Genomic DNA, 22,780 nt, shown 5'->3' with positions numbered 1-22,780 from the left:
CTGACTGGTGGGAGGATATTTTGTGGTGAATGGTGTTGTTGTTGGTGTGGATGGGTATTGGGTGGGTGGATTATTATTTGTTGTTATTAGTGCTGATTATGTGTCTTGAAGGGCCCTATTTATAAGCAGGTATGGCTTCTGGGTAGTCCTTTTTTACATGAACTTGTTGTGTTCTGTGAATAAATAAAATAAATAAAAGACAATACTGTCAATAATTATGTTGTGTGCTAGATTGAAAATCCTCAGTTCTGTCTTTTGGTCTAGACCTGATGTTCTTAGAGAGAGCTGGTCCTGGCTGAGCACTCTCCCTCAGAGTTTCCAGCAGTAGACAGCTGGTCCCTGCTGACTACTCTCCCTGACTTCTCTGACTCACACAAGATATTCTCTCTCTCCCTGACCTCAGTGCAGTCCATTGAAACTTCTTAGTGAAGGATAGAAGATAATTAAGCGTTATTAGTTCAAATGTAATTGGAAAGTAGGGCTGGGAGATAAAGCTATAACGATAATTATCGCAATATAATTTTTCTCGATAAAACGATATCAAGAGTTCAATAAATGTTCAATGTTTATGCGCCATAAGCGGAACGAATCGAAATGTTCACGTTTATCATGATATGTTCTGACAATAAAGAGTAGTTTAAAACCACAATTAATGCTCTGCTTTTTACAACTTTCACTTAGGAGCAAAAATCTGCCTTAAAACTTGAAAGAAATAAAGATTTGACATTTATCGCGATAATTATCGATATCGACTGATATAAAAAAAATTGTGATAATTTTTTTGCCTATATCACCCAGACCTATTGGAAAGCAAAACTTATTCAACATAATTAATAATTACTCACCAAAATCAGTGGCCACTCTACAGTAGCCATGTTCTTCCATAATGCTCTCAGGGTCAACGTTGACCAGGGGACTCTCTTGAGAGGCATATGCACTGAACTGCAGCAGAAACATGTCAAGGTCTTGTTCACAATTGGTCTTTTCGGAGTTGCTGAACATCAATCCTGTGGCCACAGCTTGGTATTCACATTCAAACTGAATGGAGTCTGGGTTGTCACGATTCCCTCCACGGGCTGAAACACACACCAACATTGGTTTTCAAAGTAAGGAAGTCAGCAAGACTTGGCAATTACTATATATGGATAACATTGAATATATCACATATATGTATTATGAATATAAAGTGTATTTAACATACCTCTGATACTTGAGTAGGCATTTTCCAGGCAGTCTTGATTAAGACGATTTGTTAAGAGGAAGGACACTGGATGACGTTGCCGAAGGTCAGACCACAGCATTTTCAGACACACGATGTTGTGTTGCCACCCCTCCACACATGGAATCTGCTTCTTGTTACATTTACAACCAACAAGCCTCAGCCGTGGGAGCCACTCCATGCATTTGTCCAGAAATGCAAAATGTGAAGATGCATCTGAGATTGCACATTTCAACTTCTGAGAATCCTTGAGCAGTTTGGAATTGAAGCAGTCAAAGAGGCCATTGAAGTTTTCACAGAAACGGGCAGCTGCAAGATAGTTTTGCTGTGATCCCAACAGCACAAACGTATTTCTTGCCTACTATCATAAGTGTAGAGATCCTCCAAAATTCCCCAGGTAATTTCATCACCATCCAGAGTGAAGCCACGATGACGCCAATTGTTCCGGATGTTTTTTATGAGGTGAGGTGGATCCCAAAGGCAAAACACTCTGATGCCATCAACACTGAAGAATGGCTGTTCCTTGGTCACTCCAAGGCGAGTAAGCATGGCACGGTTCCCAGCACCCTGGTCACATATAAACACCAAGCACTCCATTCCTGCTTTCCTCAGCTCGCGGATTCCATCAACAAGCATTGTGTGGTATATTTTGGTTTGTGAACAGGCCTCTTACCATAAAAGCAGAGGCGTAGTTGGCCACATAAGGGGTGCGCTGACCTCTGCTGAAGTCCTCCAAGCCCTCAACCCTGTCAGCAGCTTCGTCATAGTGCAATGCTTCTTTTAATGACATCTCGTCTGTGATGATGGCACACAGCTTGTCGATGGGCTTGGTGGTCTCCATGGCCTTCTTCATGGTGGCTAAAACAGTGTTATTGAAACCAGTTTTGAAGTCAACAGCCTGGATGATTTTTTGCAAAGTGCGGACAGAGGGCATAGAAAACACTCTGCAGAGAAGCCGATAACATTTTGGACTTGCGTGCCACAGGGACAGGAAGAAAGCTTTATCCTGAGTGGTCCACCTGTAATCTTGACACTTACGGTGAGAAATGCGTAATTGTGTGCGCACAAAAGCAAAAGCTTTAGCAGGAAGCAAACGCTGCAGTTCCTTCATCACCCGCTCCTTATCACCTGCCCTGCTGACCTTTGTTTGTCGCAGCTGTTTCACTTTTGATCGCAGCTTACTCACTTGATTCTTCAGATCCCTGATCTTCATTGCTCCCTCACAGCAGCCGTACGAACATGCCGTTGTATGGATGAAGGTGCTACTGACACATCCTCATTGTCTCCCTCTTCCATTGTTGAAGGCCCCACTACAGCTTCCCCGGTGTGCTGGTCTTTGGAGGGAGGAGGAACATGACTCTGCTTGCCTGACACACACACACACACAAAAAAAAAACAAATTAAATATAATTTCACTGCAGAACAACATTAATAAAATTTCTGATATTATTGCTGTAAAACGTAAGAGAAGTCTGAACTTCCATCTTTTATAAATAGAATCAGTCTACCTGAATAGATATATATATGAAATAGAAATAAATGAGCATCTTACGTTTTTTACGTGGCAACTCCTGGCGTGTCTTCGGAGGTTTACGCTTCCTCTCGACATCTAGTGGGGGAGGTGGGTTAGGGGCCTCTATTTTTGTGGGCACAGCATCCCATTTCAGCCCACCATGGGTGTAAGACAATGACATGATTTGTAATCCTCAACCTAGTAAACTATTTTTAACTACATCAGGACACTGTCAGAGGATGAGGGTTCAGTCATTTTGGATAATGTACTCCCAAATGCTGTACAGGTATGTCAAGTGTAGTAGATGGGAGTAGGAGTTTAGAAAAAAGAGAAAAGGAAGTAAAGTAAATTGCAGTTTTAGAATGAGATGAGATGTTAGAAGGTACTTTAAGATGAGCTAGCTATTATAGATAGAAGAGCTACATATTTAAACATCAAAAAGTAACATCAAAAAATATTACAGTTTTATATTACACATACACATCAGATGGTCTTTTGAACTGGCTGCTGTGGAAATGGGCACTGCACACCCTGTAGGTCCGATGCAGCTGATCCAAAGGTATGCCATGAAGGGATGCATTCCTTAGATTTTGGACCCACCTGGCACACCTGCAATGTATATATATATGAAACATGGGGAATAAATGTTTTCAAGTGTCAAAATTATTTTGCACAAGAAAATAGCACTGCACTTTATGCAGAAATGCAGAGACTAGGCTATCCAGAGACTAGGCTATCTGCATATTTGTCTGGTAATTGGTAACACCATTAATGTCCATGCACTTGGGTGTGACTGGAGATAATATAATATGAACATTTTGAAAAAATGCATTGATCTCAGACCTATTGCCTCTTTACTCTAGTTGTCATTTTCCACAGTACATTTGATGCTACTGCTCAAATGCACCTTTGCAGTTGCTGATAGACCGTGACTGTCAGACACATCATTGAAGATCATAGCATTAACTTCTGTTACACTTAAATCTATTTATAATGCGAACATAAAATGGCATTGCATCTGGTTTGCATTTCATGTAGATAAAGCACGCACGAGATAGCAATTGCTATCTGGGTGCAAACACTTTGCCTCAGTTAAATGTACCATTCATTTCGGTCAGGCATTAAGCAAAATTAAGTAATCACTACTTCTCCTGTTGCATACCATCAACATAGTAGATTGTTATTTCTGTTATTTAATTTTAAGATGGTGCGGGTTTTACGGGTTTAACTCATGCAAGCATCTATCATTTAGCATTCCCTGCTCAAAACACCAATTTTATTCTTAAAAAAGCATGTCTATGCTATGGAAAATAAATGCGATCTAATAATACGTCAATCATTAGTTTATGAGGCAAACTTGACAGAGATGCACTAGCCCAGGGGTTGGCAACCTACGGCACGCGTGCCAACAGTGGCACGCAGAGGGATAATCGCTGGCACGCAAGCAATAAGGAAAACTGTATAATGACGTACAGTTTGATGTAATAACTTCTCATAGTCACACAGCCTGTTAGGAGCTACAAATACTATTAAAGTGTGAGAATTAACTTGCATGGATGCACGTGCAAACACTGCACATACTAGGTGCTTCAGATCAAAGCCTCGGTCTAACAGCACTCGTCAATGTCAAAATCACTGACATGGCCAATCAGATCAAAGTAGGCGGGGTTTACTGTTCACAGAACAGTGTTGCCAGACGTACGATAATTATCGTATTTGTACGATAATTTTTACCTCTGTACGATGTACGATCAATAATGAAAAAAATCCCGTAATGTACGATAATCTCAGAATTTTATGAAAATTTAAATGATGGTAGTTGCAGACATAGGGCTTCTTTTCTCATACACGAAATCGGCTCATTACAGACACTCTAAATGCGTTCGTGTGCACCTGAGGGTGTGTTAAGAATCCAGGAGAGTGCCCTGCTTTAAAGCCAACGAGCACTGTTGCGGTCCATGACAGCAAGAACCCCTTCAACATCTGGCAACACGCAGGATTCCGATGACAGCGGCTCGGATGTGGACTTAACTGCACCACGCAGCAACAGATAAATTCCTTCTTCACTGGACACGACTAAGCAAGTCTTAAAAAGCATTTTAATATGTTTTAATATGCGCCGCGTCGCAGACAGTTACTGAAAATAAAAGGATAGTATTTTGTCTCACTGCTTCCGTCCAACAATAAGCCTTGTTATCTATTATGGTAATTTGCAGGTCGTGTCAAAATGTTGTTGGTTTAGAATAGATAAATAACTCTTTTGACTCGTGTACGATAATTTTCTTCCAAATACGACAATTTTGAACTTCTGGTACGATACTTGGACATTTCCAATCTGGCAACACTGTCACAGAAGCAGAGCGCGAAGCGTCAGTTTAACGTTAAAGAGAGTGAGGTAAGATGAAGCTGCAAATCAATTAACATTAGTCAACTTTTAATAATACGTTTTACCATAGAAATGTTAAATGACCTCAAGCTATATTGAAATATGGCCATTTTGTGGGGGGGGGGGTTAAATTGTCTCTCTCTGCAGACAATGAAGCGATTTTGCCCCTTTGTTGTTGAGAAATATAATGTAGCGATTCAGTATCGATTAATAAAAGTAGCGTGACAACACTCATAGGTTTATGAGCTTCCGAATGCTACTTTTTGCACAGCACGATCTCAGATCTCTGTGTGCGAGTGGTGTGTGTTGTGTGTGTGTCTGTCTGTGTGTGCACGTTCATCAATTAAAGCAGTGCATTACCGTTGATTAAACGTTAAAAAAACTTTTTATCGTATAATAAAAAATTGTGTATGTACCGTTTAAATACAGAATTATATCGGGGTGGGGGGGGGGGGGGGGGGGGCTGTGCACACTTGGCACAGTGGTTAACCATAAAAATAAAAAATGGCACGTCATGCCGAAAAGGTTGCTGATCCCTGCACTAGCCTAACATTCATGCAGATTTACCAACGCTAACAATGCTGTCATTCACGTTCAACATTCAAGTTAAATCACGACATCATTAAAATATTTCCACTTAAATGCATTATTACCTTTGTGCATCCTTTGGAAATCGATGAAATGCCAAATCGCTTCTGGTGGACTGGTAATTTTTGCAATTTATTGCAGAACACTGCTTGCGTTTTGACCACTTGCTCATCTTCTTCACAGTTTGGTTGATTTCAGCAGCTTTCAGTCCATAATGTTACCCATAACACAACAGAGTTTCGCCACTTGGGCTTCTATACTCTTTGCTGGGGGTGCGCGCACCACACTTTGGGAATCCCTGGATTACAGTAACTTCTGAAATCAAGGACTTCAACACATAACTTCACACATTACCAATCTGCGTCGGGTTCATTCATTTGTCTTCTTCTTTTATGTTTAATGGCGGATAGACTACATTGATATACTACATTGCCACCTACTGGACTAAGTATAATCAGCAGGCAGAAATAGCAAATATCCTTTAAAACCGATCTATTGCATTTCTACATATGACCTTTTTTGGAGAATATGAGGTTAAAGTAATATATATATATATATATATATATCTGTTTACAAAATATAGAGTCAGATTTCAGCACTTAAAAAAATGTCTGATGCTGATGATCTCGAAAAATCGAAATAAATATTTTAATTGACTTATTATAAATTGAAGCCAAAGCTTTACATATTCCATAATCCTCAATTTCACAGCAACATTAACTACTAATCTCAACTGACAACTGTTATATACTGCATGTCTGTCTTATCTAACCAGATACACATTCTTATATAAAGAGATATAAGAGTAAATATCAACTGGTTTGTAGTTAATAACATTGTAATCAAACAACCCTATTTAGCAGCTCTAAACTGCTAAATGTGAATTTTAAAGCCTTAAAGCATTATAAATATTAATATAATGAATTTCTAAAAACTATTATTTATAAAAACTCTACACAAATAAAATTAACTTGAAATAGACAACACTAGTTTTACTAATCTCCAGTATATGAAGTCCAGATTACTGTGATTCATTTTTACCTATTGTAGAAAGAAACTGTTGTATTTTAGTAATGTTCACTGCGTCTGTATTCGCATGATCATTTAGCTGAGTTTACTAATATTAGTTAGACCTTCACTTTCCTTGTTATGTTTGAATGGTTGTTTCCATCAATCCATTGATGACTTCCACATATATCATCATTTTGAATTCTTTCCATTCAGATCATTCTGATGTTGCTCCCATCATTATAAGACTGATCTTCTACCAGAAACATCAGGCCAGTCTCCTGTCCAGAATCAGGTGGTTTGTCTTCGTCTGGCATCTCAGCTGAGACCTGTCCACTATGGGTGACCCTACAGTATTTGTGAAGTACCTGTTGTGTAGCTCTCAGCATCACAGCACACACAAGCCCTCACAGCACGTCAAGCTGCACACCATGTTAGTGACCCTAACCTACCCTACTCAACTGTTTAAAAAAACCGCATGTCAACCAGCCACTCAAAGCATCCTAACAACCACGTAACGACATGTTAAAAAACATACAGAGAGTCCAACATGCAACATGCTAACAACTGCACAGCGTTTTTCATATATCGCTCTTCCAAACCTTTGGGTCTTCTAGCTTTGGCAGAGATGCAGCTGTAATTGTGATCTAACCTGATTATAGCTGCCAGCTGTGAAAGCTCACAGGGCATTTGAATGGAGGAGACAGCCTCCACTTTAACTACAAAAAAGAGTACAATTTACCATTGTTTTTAGACATGGTATAAGTAACATCATGTTTATTATTTGGTTATTACCTTTATGCATTCACGTCTCAAGATACTTACCATATTTTGATCTCAACTCAGTTTATTGAATCTTTAGACAAAATATGCAAACTTTTGTTTTTAGACATTTGTTGAGAATCATATTAGATCAGGCTTTGTGGCTCATATAGTACGATTTTGCATATCATTCATAGGAGAAAAAAACCCAAAACACCTCTATTTAATTCAGAGGCCCAAACAGTGCAAAAATATGTGGCAATTGCTGATGTTTACATTGAACTGGCAAAAAAGTTCAATTAAATTCTGATAGCTTGTATTGTAAATCAATGAGATTTTAATATCAGTATCATATTACTTACATAAAATGCATATAAATATAAGTTGTCAGTCACTCTGTATCTCCCAAAAATATGTCTTAGTAAGATGATATTTAAATGTTTAGTTTTATTATGAAGTCTCTGCTGTTTTTATGGCAGGGGCAAAACAGAGAGATAAGCTAAACAAATAAACCTTTCTCAAAGCCTGATTGTATTTGATATTCATAACTTGATCTCTCTAAAATGAAAATGATGTGTGGATAATCAAGTATTATATATATATATATATATATATATATATATATATATATATATATATATATATATATATATATATATATATATATATATATATATATATATATATATATATATATAACAAGACCTTATATTTTTTAAATGTATCTCGATTTATGAATGTTTAGATATTTGAAATGGAAAACGACCAAAATGCTAAAGCTAAAGATGCATTTACAAATACATTTTTGCAGTTTGTTTTACCACCAGAGGATGCCAGTGAGGCATTATTATTGACAAGAGTAAACAATCTTGTTTCTATTTGCGTGTTCATACAGGCACCCGCCGCCAGGGGACGCACCAAGAGCTGTCATATTGTTTTTGTGCTATTAAAAATAAATTATGTAATCAATTATGTAATTGTCTTTCTTACTTTCGTAATTGCATATTAAAACGGCATTGTGGTGGAAAATGTTAAATGCTCACTTTTGTAACGTTTTGCAGAGCTTATAAGGTTTGTGTTGTCAGCGGGACTATCTTTCTCGGAAGAGGGCGACGCACTCGCCCGCGCGGAGGAACACGTTATGATGCGCTTCTCCTGTGAGAGGTCTGTCATTGTAATGCAGCAAGCTGCGATAATGGTCAACTTCTCCGAACTAACTGAAGATAAACGTTAAATCCCCTTCACATAACGGATCGTGCTTTTAACGTCTTTTCCTGCGTTTCTTAAAAGTGATCCACTGATGTTTTCCTGCATTGTCCCGCGAGATCGAAAGCAGGACAGAGGGCTGCACTGAAGAAATGGTGTAACGTTACCCAGCCATCATATGGGCTTGAAGGAGAGTACCATATTTTTGCAGAAGGACAGATGACTATTGCATTAAATGCATCGGAACGGTGCTGGATCGCGTTTTTATTTTTTATGAGCCAACCTGCCATTAGATAAGCAGCACCGCGTGTCTATATATAACACAGATGTAACGTAGAACACTTCTAGATATTATTTATTACGATTTACCTGCTGTGTTGTAATTGTAAATACTGCTGGGTCTTCTCTGGCTGTCGTTTTAGCCAAGCTCGCGATGGGAAACTCAATGACCCACCGCGCCGTTATTGAGTTAACGAGAAACAGTAGGAGAGAGGGTGTTTGCAACCTCTTCCTTTCCTTTCAGACTGAACTGACATCATGTGGCTTGGGAACGATATATGTTTGAGTTTCATTACTTGCTATTTCATCTAGCAATTTTGCGAAATGCCTTGTTAACTGAGCCAGAGAGCGACAGCGGAACTAGAGGGTGCATCCTGCGCATCTAACGTTAGCTAATAAACTTCACACTTAGCCATTCCTTTGTTTTGATTCTGACTCCGTCTTGGTTTTAAGCCAAGCAGCTGTTAGAAAACTCTCAAGTGTGTTAAATCGCCTGATAATTTGGCGATGACAGGGTTTTCGGACAGACTGTCGTCTGGATTCACGAGAGTTTGAAGAACTTGTCCCTGACAGCGTCTCCATCACAAGCTGTTGTGTATCACCGGACACCTGCCAAAAAATGGAGACGGTGGGAGACTTTGAATACAGCCGAAAAGACCTCGTCGGACATGGAGCCTTTGCGGTCGTTTTCAAGGGAAGACATAAAAAGGTAAATAATCACATGACTGGCTCGAGCCCCTGCGGCTGAGCATCATTATTCACTGCTAATCTGCGCCATGCATGTTAAATGCATCTAGTTTATCCTATTTGCATCCCAGTTAAATAAACGAATTTACAAGGATTATACGCATATTAATATATAGATTTGTGTAGTTCATGCATTGTGCTTTTGCACATCTTACTTGAGATCTCTCGATCATAACCGTTCTTGATTAAAAAGCGTGGGTTGTTTTTATGTAACGTGTGGTAGAATAGGTCACATACTGCTGGAGTCATTCATTCATAAAACAGCCTCCGTGTATAAGCCGTCTGACGTCAATAGGACTGACCGGTCTACTTCTAGGTTTGGGTGGAGGTTTTTTTTTATTATGACAAAAAAGATATGGACCAAAGTCACAGTTTTATGTTAAATCTTTTATTATTACTTGGTAAGTTTTACATACATAAATGTAAATGGTCTGAAAGGATACCCAAAATCTACCGTTTGGAACACAGTTTAAGATATTTTAGATTTAGTCCGAGAGCTCTCAGTTCCTTCTATTGAAGCTGTGTGAACGGTATACTGTCCATGTCCAGAAAGGTAAGAAAAACATCATCAAAGTAGTCCATGTGATATCAGAGGGTCGCTTAGAATTTTTCTAAGCATCGAAAATACATTTTGGTCCAAAAATAGCAAAAACGACGACTTTATTCAGCATTGTCTTCTCTTCCGTGTCTGTTGTGAGAGAGAGTTCAAAACAAAGCAGTCTGGATATCTGGTTCGCAAATGAATCATTCAGTTCACCAAATCGAGCTGAATCGTTTGAAACGGTTCGCATCTCTAATACGCATTAATCCACAAATGACTTAAGCTGTTAGCTTGTTTAATGTGGCTGACACTCCCTCTGAGTTCAAACAAACCAATTTCCCGGAGTAATGCATGCACTCAAACAGTACACTGACTGAACTGCTGTGAAGAGAGAACTGAAGATGAACACGGAGCCGAGCCAGATAATGAACAATAGACTGACTCGTTCACGAGTGAAGAACCGGTTGCATCAGTTTTCGGATCACCAGTAGTTCTTTCGGACAGTTCGAATCAATAAACCGGTTGAAGAAAATGGTTCACCGGTTCTTTTGTGCTCGACGTATAATGGCGTCATCTGCGATGATTGCCCTTGATTCAAGCCTTCGGTTTACCTGGGCTCATAACACTAGCACAGAATCAGTTCAGAATCAATCACCAAAAGTATCAGTTCGGTTCAGACGCTCTGTGTGTCGGTTTGCTTTCACGCTGAATCACACATGCGCAGTATCATCAGCTCCTCGGTTCACGAATCGGATGCGTCTGACAGAAACGGTTCTTGACTCGTGAATGAGTCAATATTTTGTTCGTTATCTGGCTCGGCTCGGTGTTCATCTTCAGTTCTCTCTTCACAGCAGTTCAGACAGTGTACTGTTTGAGTATTGGTTTGTTTGAACTCAGAGGGAGTGTCAGCCACATTAAAAAAGTTAACATCTTAAGTCATTTGTGGATTAATGCGTATTAGAGATGCGAACCGTTTAAAACGATTCAGTTCGATTTGGTGAACTGAATGATTCGTTCGCGAACCGGATATCCAGCTGCTTTGATTTGAACTCTCTCTCACAACAGACAAGGAAGAGAAGACAATGCTGAATAAAGTCGTCGTTTTTGCTATTTTTGGACCAAAATGTATTTTCGATGCTTCAAAAAATTCTAACCGACCCTCTGATGTTACATGGACTACTTTGATGATGTTTTTCTTACCTTTCTGGACATGGACAGTATACCGTACACACAGCTTCAATGGAGGGACTGAGAGCTCTCGGACTAAATCTAAAATATCTTAAACTGTGTTCCAAAGATAAACGGAGGTCTTACGGGTTTGAAACAACATGAGGGTAAGTTATTAATTACATAAATTTGCTATCTGGGTGAACTAACCCTTTAAGGCTGACATGAAGATGAAGATTTACTATGAAACACTGAAAGGACTTTCAAACCGCAAAGCAAGAAGAACTATGGACATCGTCAAAGAATTACATTTCTCTTCTTTATTTTAATTATACATGTATACCCCTTTCTGTTATGTATTTTTTTTCCTTTAATGTGTGATTCAAATTTTCTTTAATTTCATTGATATGACTGAACCTTTAATGTTCTTTGTGTCTCGTGATGCTTTGGAATAATTTAAAATAGTATTTGTAAAATATTTGTATTTACTGTATTACTTTATGTATCATTCTGATTTGGGTGGAGGGACAGGACGCACATTTTATTCTGGATGTTTGTGCTTGATTTAGACACTTCCTAAATGCACAAAACACATTGGCTGGATGCTATGAATAAAAGGCAAGCTGCTTAAACATTATTGCATTAAACTAACTAGTATCTTGATGTGAGTGTTAATTAAATTACTAGTCCAATAGTGATTAGAATCTTTTAATAATTTTCATTATCCTATCTAGCAAGTATTCTAATAGTGAAATTAACTAAAACTATTGGGATGAGTACTATGTCTTGTAAACAGGTGTCTTGAAATCACAAGCTGGAGTAGATCCTGTTAACTGTGGGGATTTGAATCAGAGTCTTTGGTTTTAGAGAAGTCCAACATATGTCAGAGAGAAGCTCTGTAAGATTTATTTCCATTACGCACCGACTTTGACAGCATTGAAACGCTGTAGAATGTAGAACAATGAAAACCAGGCATCAGAAAACATGTTTAGTTAAAAAAAGGCTAACTGTTCAGTAGTGTTGAAACATAGTCTAATCAGATCAATGGCTAATATTGACCCATACCTCTATGGTCAATGATTTATTGTGCATCTGTAGATCATTACAGTTGGTTATCTCTGCATGCTGCATATACTGTTATTTTTGTGTGTGGAAATGCTCAGTGTATGCACACAGTATGTAGTACAATATCCTCCTGTGACTATATATAGCAGGAGTAATCTGATACATATTTATGCTCACCTACCTCATCCAAAGCAGGTGACTCAATACTCCCACTTATTTTCAACCTACAAACATATTAGTGTGTTCATCATCACACATGCTTATGATCGCTGATTGATGCATTCTATGATGTCAAACATGCAGAATGACACAAGACATACAAAGGGTATATATAGAAAAGAACCCCCCCCCCTAAAAATAATCACATTTTGATGCTTTTCAGCCTGAAATGAAGAGGTAGACAGTTTTTAATTCAGCTGTAAATAAGCTGCATATATAGGACATTTTATTTTGTGCTTTCAGTCTCTCATTCCTTGATGTGATATTAAAAGCGTCATACTTAATAGCGTCAGTATAGAAGCCAACAACATTTTCTCTGGGTTGCCTTCACCATGCTTGGCTGGCGAGGCGAGATGAACGCAGCCGCTCTTGCATGCTGCTGCACTTGGCCACGGCACCGTGTGCCGCAGGAACATCTCCTATTAACCTACATTTGCATGAAAAGCATCGTTCTATTCATGGATTTCCACTTTGCGTTGGGGACTCAGTTACTTTAAACTGGTGTGTGGCCCTAAGAAATCCCACCTTACACAAGTGCCTCTCCCAAAGGCTAAAATCCCCATTATACTCCAGGTCACAACTTCAGAAATAGATGCAGAATGAATGCAGCATGGTTAAAAGAATGGCCTTTTGAAACAAATGTTAGTATGTCTTCAACCTACAGTAAGACTCCCACATACAGGGATAAACAGTCAGATATTTCAACTCAAATGCTCACATTTTTTTAAATTAAATGCTTCGTAGGATCCACAGTAATATAATTAAGCACATGTGACCCCCCTCTGCCATCCCACCTAATGGTAATTGCTCTCTTGGTATAATATTTGCAGAAGACTGATTGGGAGATCGCCATCAAGAGTATTAACAAAAAGAATCTCTCCAAATCTCAGATTCTGCTTGGCAAAGAAATCAAAATTTTAAAGGTGAGTTGTTACTTTTACGATTATTATTTAATATATTTGCAATATTTAAAGTTTTATATTATGTATATCCATATTTATTTTATTATTATACTACTTGTTATAATGCCACAATATTTCTAGACAGTGTTTATGTTTTTGCTTACAGGAACTCCAACATGAGAACATTGTGGCGCTCTATGATGTCCAGGTAATGGCGCTTTTACTCATTTATTGCTATATATATCTCTGAATGCTTGGTCCCCACTAACTCTGAGCAGAGATCCCTAGAGCTGTTAGTGCTGTGCTACTATCCACTAAGAGCTGTGAGGGCCGGCGCGACTGGCCCAGTTCTTACATAACACCACCACTCACATGACTAGTCACACGACCTATCCTAGACGAAGCCTCGCTGTATATTGCATGAGCCCAATTTGAGAATATCACACACATTTGTTTTTCTAATGCTTTAATGTTATTAGAGTGGATGTTAATTGTAATTATATAAATATTAATGCAAGCATAAGTGCACATTAGAGAACAATGTCACTGGCCAGAAAGAAATAAGACCGTTTCTCAGCTTCCTTGGGGCTGAACGTTGCATACTATGCGGAAAATGTCAGAAGTCAGCCTGTTTTGTTAGAAAGCTAATTAATCCATCAATATCCAGCCTTCCTACTTTTTGCATCCCACCAGCTGGCTAATATAGAGGGAGGGTTTGCCTCCTCTGGAGTAGTGTGGGCTGTTTAAGCGCTATTTCATTGGCCCAACACCTCTGCTGACAGAGCAGCCACTGTTCTGAAGGGACGTTGACATCTATGGGAGGATCAAGGGTGAAAAGCTGTGGGTTTAATTATGGCTGTTATGATTCAGTCACCTATACATCTTTGACATGTAATGCTTCCCAGTATATTGAAGAGAGTCGTTAAATATCTTGCTCTTCCCATGTGTCCGTCCCGACACAGACCTGCAGGACCCCTCATCATTCAGTTAAGCATCAGTTTTTGTGCTGAACACTGCAAGATTTTCGGTCCACTCCAAGAAGACACTCGAAAAGAAGAGTGTTTTCATGTGTAATCTATCTCTTCTGCAAGGGCAGATAGGTCTGAGTGCACTACAATCTGTTTACCTTCTTCTCACTGATCTTTTGTGAAGATACACTGTTTATCTCCATAGTAGGACTTTTTTTAGTTGGTGTGAGAAGTTTTCTCAGCTGTGACCATACCAATGTCTACCCCACTTGGCCCGAGGTGTGTTTTTCCTCCCTGTTTTGAAATGGAGAAGTAGGGGTCAGTGGTGACGTACTGTAGCTGTTCATCAGCTGTTTTTGGATACTCACATGCAGTGTCGCTCATTCAGTCAGGCGACCATAAATACATGTGTGCAACACAGATCTGCTTCCTGCTCTCTCCTGCTTTCTAAATCACGCGGTCGGTTCATCTTCATTTACCCTGGAAGATTCAAGTCATTCCACCCCACCATATTTTAGCTGTTACTCCGCCAGGAAAAGACACAGATATCTGAATCAAAAACTCACATGGGCTTGTGCAGAGAGGCATTTGAATAGTTTTTAGATCAGAAATGATATGCGGCCAAGAGAACTACGTACTCATATTGTTCTGAAATGCGTATGCAATCCATAAGGCAATGCAAGCACACATAGGTGCTTAAATAAATGCTGCAAGAATTTATAAAATAAATTTTTTATTTTATAAAGATCACAATTAAAAGTTTAATTAAATTATCAGTGTTTTTAAATGTTAAGTGAGCATTATATGATGCAATGATTAAAATCTCAGTATAAATATGCAATAATCAATATTTTACCTATAAACACGTAGATGCATTTTAGGGCTGAAACGATTAGTCGACATTATCGACTAGGGCTGCACGATATTGGGAAAAAATTATTGCGATATTTTATTTTTCTGTGATATATATTGCGATATGAAATCTAATCTAATGTTTTCTTTTAAAAAATGGGGTGAGCACACTTACGTTCTCATTTTAAATGATTTAAACATCAGAGTATTATTTAAATAGAGTAAATTATTTGTTTGTAACTTTAGGATATGGTTTGAATTGTTAACATATTAACTAACATGAACTTACCACAGGCAATACTTTTGTTACTATATTTATTAATCTTTGTTTATCTTAGTTTATAAAAACACAGCTGCTCATTGTTTGGTAATGTTACTTTACAGTGCATTAACTGTTAACAAATACTGTACAATTTTTGATTTCAACAATGAAGTCTATAGCCTAAATGTTGAAATTAAAAATGTTGTAGAAGTGCAGTTTAGTAATAGTAAATGTTAAATAGTTTAATAAATAGAACATTATTGTAAAGTGTTACAGATTATTTTATACACCAAATCAGACGTCTCGTGTGTTCAGTGTTGGACAGGTCAGTTCTTTAAACCATTCATTAAATTGAATCGGTTCAAAGGAATCATTAGTTCGCGAATCAGACGTGTACGGCACGCGTTGTGTAATTATCTCTGCAGTTTAGGATATCGCACAAGATTTGACAACACAGAAAACATTTCATCACTGGATAGTTTTTTTTTTTTTTGTTGACACCATCGTGTCAATTGATTTTGCAAGACGTTTTGTTGTTGTTTGAAGACGGTGAAGGTGAGCGTGCGCACGCGGCCGGGGCTCTCTCTCTCTCTCTCGCTCTCGCTCTCTCTCTCTCTCTCTCTCTCTCTCTCGCTCTCTCTCTCGCTCTCTCTCTATCTGCTCGTTCTTATATGTGCCCTGTCAAATGATAAACTGTCACTCTATGATGGTTAAGCTGTGCAATTAATCTGCGAATCACATTCGTCAAGGGCCGGGGAGCAGCTGGCCCGTACAGTTAATGAATAACGGATCAACTACGACAGCCTACATCGCACATCCTGCGATGTTACTATCGTGGATTCGTACATCGCGATATCGATGCTTAATCAACACATCGTGCAGCCCTATTATCGACAATGTCGACAATAAAAAATTGTCGACAGGTATTTTTGTTGTCGAGTAGTCGTTTGATTTAATTTGACTAAATTTAGAGCCTGCAATAATGGGGTTTGACCAGTGTGGCGCTGTAGGGCAAGACTGTAATTCAGCCCTCCTCGATGCAATTCAACAGAAGAAGAGAAACAATGCTCCGCGCTGCTTCAGAGAAACGCACCCGAGCCGAACTTCTTCTTCCGATACTGCTTTAAAAACAATGTTACTGTTCAAAAATATTTGACTGGTAGTGTATATTGTGAATAAAATTTTTATCCAAAAATAAAACATCTAATCACTAATCACTGGTAAATAAGAAGGTTTCTCTGTCATCTCATTTTGTGTGTCAAATATATTTATTTGTATAAATTAATTGTATAATAATTGTAATTGCATAATATTATTTCCCAAAGCTGAAGTGATTAGACTTATCTTTTATTTATGTGTTATGTATAACAGTATTTTAAATAATTGCAAGAGCTGAATAATCAATCAGCTAAATAATTATATTGATTAATCAGTGAAATAATCGACGATTAATTGATTAATCGTTCTGATAATCGTTAGATTAATCGATTATCAAAATAATTGTTTATTGCAGCCCTAATGCATTCATAGATAGATAGGTACATGGTACTGATAGAGATATATAATGTAATGTTATATATATATATGTATATATATAAAATTATCATTTCATAATATAATTCATTATGTGGGATTCATCATGTGGGAAAACAGAATAATTTTTCAGTTTATTCTTTGTTATTATAACATTTTTGTATAATAGCTCCAATTATACTAAATACATTTCCAATTATACCAAAGTACTTAATTCCCCAGCGGCAGTTGCCGTTTACCTCAACGGGCACAGAGAGCAGTATACTACAGAAGAACGTGACCTTTTTCCAGCACACTTCTCCTAATGGGAGCACGGAGCCCTGGGGAATACCGGTGGTGTTCCCTTCTTAGCCCAATTACGCTACTGTGGACTGTTTACAAGTCATTAAAGATGTTAGGAGGAAATATATTGCTTTTTTACCCAGCCAGAGGTGTCTAGTTAAAGCATACCAACAGGGATCACTTGCCCTGTTATATTTAAGCTGTGCTGAGAGATTTGACCCTCAGATCCCACTACACCACACGTAGCATATGCAGTTCAGTAACGCACCAGGCCAGACCTGAAGCTCCGATAATGATCTCATCCCACATAATGAAGAAGTGTGAATGGAGAATGCTTGTGATTAATGCCAATGTCTGTGCCAGTTCACATGTGCATGCTTGCTTAGAGTGCCTACACATGATGCTAAAGCGTTATTGAGCTTTTCCTCAATGGGGAACTGTACTCATGGAGCAGAAGATATCTCTGAAGCCATTTTAATTACAGGCTTGCAGCGAGAGCTGAGCAGTTCCAGTCAAGAGCTATTCAGTGATGTCCCTGCTCTGACAGAGGGAGGCTGGAGACCTGCTCTAATAACAGGGTGGTGATTCTTCTTCTGCCTGACACGGGTGCGCTTGGGCTTTGCCTTTAAAGAGGGGAGCCCTTGTGAAGGGCTGCATAGTTAATTAAAACAAAACCAAAATTGCGATATGACTTTCTGCTATTATGAATCCCAAAGGCTGCAATTTAAAGAAATATATGTTCTGCATGTTTCAGAATAAAGCGTGCTGTTGTTTTTTACACACAAACAGCTGATGTTCCGGTGTTCTCAGTGCTTCAGAGCAGATCAGTTTGTAGTAAATGCTGCTCCACATGAGTTTATCTCTAAATGTGCTATAAGTGTACAGTATATTGCACTGTGGAATGCAACATACACCAACCAGTACTTTTAAACTGGTTGTTGTCAACAAAAGAGAAACTTTAAGGTCTGCATTTATTTTGCTAGACCGCCATTTAAAAATGAATTAAAACAGCTATAAATGTTATTGTTATTATAATATTACAAAAAAAGTATATTTAATATAATAACACAGTTATTATGTAACACAGATATAATAATGTACAGTTATGCTGCAAAATATTTTTTCTTATTAAAGAGTTTTTCTTAAATATTCTGTGTTTTATTTTTTTCAATAGTTTTTTTTTAATTTTACAAAAGTAATATTTCTTACATGTTTTTTTTTTGGGAGCTCAAGGTTTGCTGTGCTTAATTGTAGGGCTGCATATTTGAGATAAAATTTGTTTTAATTATATATCAACATGACTATAAAATAAAAACAACAAGAACAACAACAGAAATTATTATTGTTATTATTTTATTGTCAAATTGATAGAAAATATTAATTTAGGAAAATCTTAATATTAACTTTAAAAGTGCTGTTCAGATTTGCAAAAAGCATATGAATTTGTAAGGAAATAAAATTGATAACGAAATAAAAGGGATGTAAGTATTCTGGCTACTTGGAAACAAGTGGGAGGGGGCCCTGGGTGGAGTTATGAGGTTGGGTGTGGGAGGAGTCAGACTTGTTTATGAGTCACATATGTATGAGACAGTTGATTATGTCAAAACAAGTCTTGAACTTCCTGTTAGAGAACAGCGTGTCCCAGTGGAGGACGGATTGACTTGTTGTCTTCATTTTCTGAGAAGGAGGGGAGGGATGAATTCAAATGAAGACAATGAGCAGTGAGTGTTGTGTGCAAGGAAAGAAAGAAATACAGCCTGGGAACATCTGGAACCTGTTAATGTTTTCCTCGAGAACTGCTTACAGGAACTAATAACTGTTCAGCTCATAAGTTGTGTTCACAATGTAGAATAATCCTTTTTTCCATTTAATGATTAATCCATTAATTCTCCAACCAATGTCACCAACCCACCACATGTCAACAGGTGAAGGTGGCCTGTTTATTTACCAGCTCTTCATGGGCTGTAGACCCTAGAAAATATGTTTATTTGTGTCATTATCTCTTTCTTTATCTTAAAACAGTAAGGTTCATGGCCTTGATAATACGATGTGCTGTTGTTCTTCACTGCCTGCTCCTTCTGATAACCATCCTCTAGTGTGTTATTCAGAGCTTCAGGGTTATTGCTTTAAAAACATTAATCTAAAAGGACAATCTATAGCTCAAGACACCTCAAGTATTCATTGCAGCCCTAGAATGTTGTGTTCCCTCATCATGTAGATTACTAGTAAAAACTGGTTGAGTTTCTACAAAAAACACATCAATCTCTCACAGTTGGTCACACATGTGGCTTCTCAAATATTCCTTGAATTTAAAGCCATGCTTTGGCTGGTTTCCACCTTAAGTAAGCCAGCATGTCTAGTTATGATGCAATATTCTCACTGCCTGGCTGGACCGTGTTGCCTTTTGACTTCATGTCATGTCTGTATTTTCCAGTGTTTTGAAGCTTGTGTTAGCTCTGGAGATTTGAATGGACCGCAGCTGAATTTCATAGTTTGAGTTTGTTTTTCAATGGTGCTTTGTTGTAGGGTTGACCTGAATCTGATTTGAATTTGACTTGCATATTGCATATTGTTATGCAAGGGGCCAAGTTGAATCTCATTTCTTGCCAAGAAGCAAGGAAAAAATTGGCAGGAGATCAGGGCAGCACTTGTTTTTCTTTTCCTGCCCACACTTGGTCAGCGGTTCCTTTTGCACCTCTCATCAAATGGCCCGTGTGTTTGTTTGTGCATATCATCCTCAGGGCCATTTGGCTTTAGATGAAGTCACAGATGAAGAGGTCAAGTTTAAGAAATGACTGATATGTGATGGCGAAGTTAATGATGTCCTTGAGTTGATCAACCCCTCCACCCTAGCCGGAGCTGCTCTATTTCCTTTCTCCTTCCCATCCCCCATCACTGCCATCTCAAATCAACCCGTTATGCAAAGAGACTGACATCCAGTGGCAGTGCCCCTTGTAGCCCCCGTACTACATTGATCTCAGAACCCATAAACGGATCTACAGCGCAACTGGGGAGGTGGGCTTTCCTGGGATCAGATTAGAAAAGAAAAAGTAGGTATCTGTTTGCAGAATGCAGATCCAGCCAAGTCATGAGCCCATGAGCAGCTAATAAATTTCGATTCAAGTTTACAAAGACAAACACTTCTTTGTTTTCTTTGGAGTACCATGGATTAGGGATGCACCAATATTAAAATTGTGGCTGATACTGATAAGCCAATAATGATTTTTGCTAAGCATGTATTAAGCCTTCTCCAGGTGATCTCAGGCATCACAATATTAATATTTTAAACTTGAAAATGGATATTAATTTTGAGATTTGCAAGATTATGCTTATTTGTTTTAAATTATTAGTGTTATTATTAATAGTGATGCACCAAAATATTATTTTACCAAAACCAAAAAGTTTCTGTAATTCAATTTGGGTAACTGAGCATGTATGTTGTTCAGTGTGTCATGTTCTCAGGTGATATTTGAAACCAGTAAAAGCGTAATAAAATGAGCCACCTCTCGTTATTTCAGCCAAGCAAATTTTTTTTCCTTATTGCTACACTAACAAAATGTTTAGTCACAGATGTTATGATGGCATATCTGTGTTGTGTGTAGAAAATAGACACTGATTTGTCTTTGCAGAAGAGCTCATTAAATGTCAGTAATTTTGGCTCTCCAAAAGTATTGTGACCGAAATCAAACCTTTTTATTTTGCTTTGCTGTTTTAGTCAAATATTTGCCAAATTAAGTGTATCACTAGAATAAGTTTAAGTGAGTTTTACATGATGGCAAAGGTAACCTAAATGTAAAAATAAGGGGAATTAGCAAAACAAAACAACAACAAAAAGATTAAAATGTACAATTTAGACCAATAATATATATGCTACTAATATACTGCACACCCCTAACATAGTTCACAAGAAATGTGGACTACTGAAATAGTCAATTTTGATTTAATTTTGACTTTAAGAATCCTGTCATTTTAAAAACGTGTATATGAGTAGCAGAGATATTGAATATTCAGTCATTTTGAATCAGTTGGTGAGGTAATGAGATATAGTGAGGAGAAACGAGAGGTAATGTGGGCAAATGGAGTGTTGACCGCTATGACCAACTCTTCCCACACACACTCTCCACAGGCAACCACTTATGAGCAACACATAAAATGGCCGAGCTTTCCTTGTTAATCGAGCAGTCCATCACAACTGCATTAATGGCCTGCCAACATCAATTCACTGAAAGAATCATAAAACTTTCAGAGACAGTGAAGGAAGCTCTTTAGATCGGTGGCTTGTCTTGTTTACTGTAAAAACCAACTTCCTCGAAAAAACCAAGGGCCTCGTGTTTTTTATTTGGCCAGTATTCAGAGTCTAATTCCTTAAGTATTGACACAGCAGCCCTAATAGCTGTTATGAGGCTAGTGGGTCTAAACGGTTTCAACAACATGAGGTTTGCATGCCGGGATTTGAAACGTGAGTCGTCTTCACTTATGCACGTGCCTGGATTTCCACATCCACCTGCTTGCTGGAGGATATGGCCGTTGATGGATGTTTGCTTTTATGGGCGGTTTCTGAGTAAAACTATGTGTCTTGTCTTGTCTTTTTTTTCAGGAAACGCCAAGTTCTGTATTTCTGGTTATGGAGGTGAGTATAAAGCATGTATTCGCCCCCCCCTCCCCATCTCTCCCTCTCTCTTGCTACCCATTTTCACGTGCTCTTGTTTTTGTCATGAGGCCACAGTGCACCTAATGTTTCATGGCTATTCTTTCTAGTATTGCCCAACACTGCTGGCTCTGAAGGAGAAACAAACACATGAAGAGGCCAAACTAAAAATATCCATTCAGGGAAAGCTGCTCTCAAAAACAATTTCAAGAGCTTTAGTATTAACTATCTTTAGTGTGTAATATCAATCCAACACTTCTGATGAATGTACCTTTTGATAATGTAGCCTGCTGGTTTTCTGAGTATTGTTTATTGGCACCTGTCTGTGTGACCTGAGAGGGTGTTTGCAGCTAGAGTTTGGCACGAACAGACCCTCAACACCGGAGCTAGTCACACTTAGTACACACTGATGTAATTTACTCTTTGTGCATGCTCATATATCCAAGTACTTAGAATTCCTGTAGATTAAACAGTAAAGCATGATTCTAGCAAGGTCATGGGTTCAGTTCCCAGAGAGTGAATGAACTGTATGCAGTGTTAGTAGCTTTGGATAAGAGCATTTCCCAAATAAATGTTAAAACTTATAAAATTTTACCTTAAATTTTTTTTTTTTTTTACAAGGCAACATTTCTC

General features: G+C 38.2%; 1 protein-coding gene and 1 long non-coding RNA gene across 2 annotated transcripts in view; one reads left to right on the top strand and one right to left on the bottom strand.

Moving 5' to 3' along the window:
- Positions 1 to 1,878: 1,878 nt before the first annotated feature.
- LOC132123273 (uncharacterized) lies at positions 1,879 to 5,917 on the bottom strand. The gene is made up of 3 exons (XR_009426481.1): positions 5,772 to 5,917; positions 2,772 to 3,341; positions 1,879 to 2,586 (listed from the first exon to the last, which is right to left on the bottom strand). It is a non-coding gene; the product is annotated as an uncharacterized LOC132123273 (long non-coding RNA).
- A 2,720-nt stretch (positions 5,918 to 8,637) lies between these two features.
- LOC132122785 (serine/threonine-protein kinase ULK2-like) overlaps positions 8,638 to 22,780 on the top strand; it is a 30,675-nt gene continuing 16,532 nt past the window's right edge. Inside the window, exons 1-4 of the mRNA XM_059533194.1 lie at positions 8,638 to 9,670; positions 13,531 to 13,623; positions 13,769 to 13,810; positions 22,097 to 22,129. Coding sequence (XP_059389177.1) covers positions 9,581 to 9,670; positions 13,531 to 13,623; positions 13,769 to 13,810; positions 22,097 to 22,129 — 258 coding nt within the window. The 5' untranslated portion in view covers positions 8,638 to 9,580. The remainder of the gene's footprint in view (positions 9,671 to 13,530; positions 13,624 to 13,768; positions 13,811 to 22,096; positions 22,130 to 22,780) is intronic.

The sequence above is a fragment of the Carassius carassius genome, chromosome 41 (genome assembly GCF_963082965.1).
Source record: "Carassius carassius chromosome 41, fCarCar2.1, whole genome shotgun sequence".
NCBI lineage: Eukaryota > Metazoa > Chordata > Actinopteri > Cypriniformes > Cyprinidae > Carassius > Carassius carassius.
The sequence above is the reverse complement of the archived record's forward strand: the minus strand, read 5'-3'. Positions and strand labels throughout refer to the sequence as shown.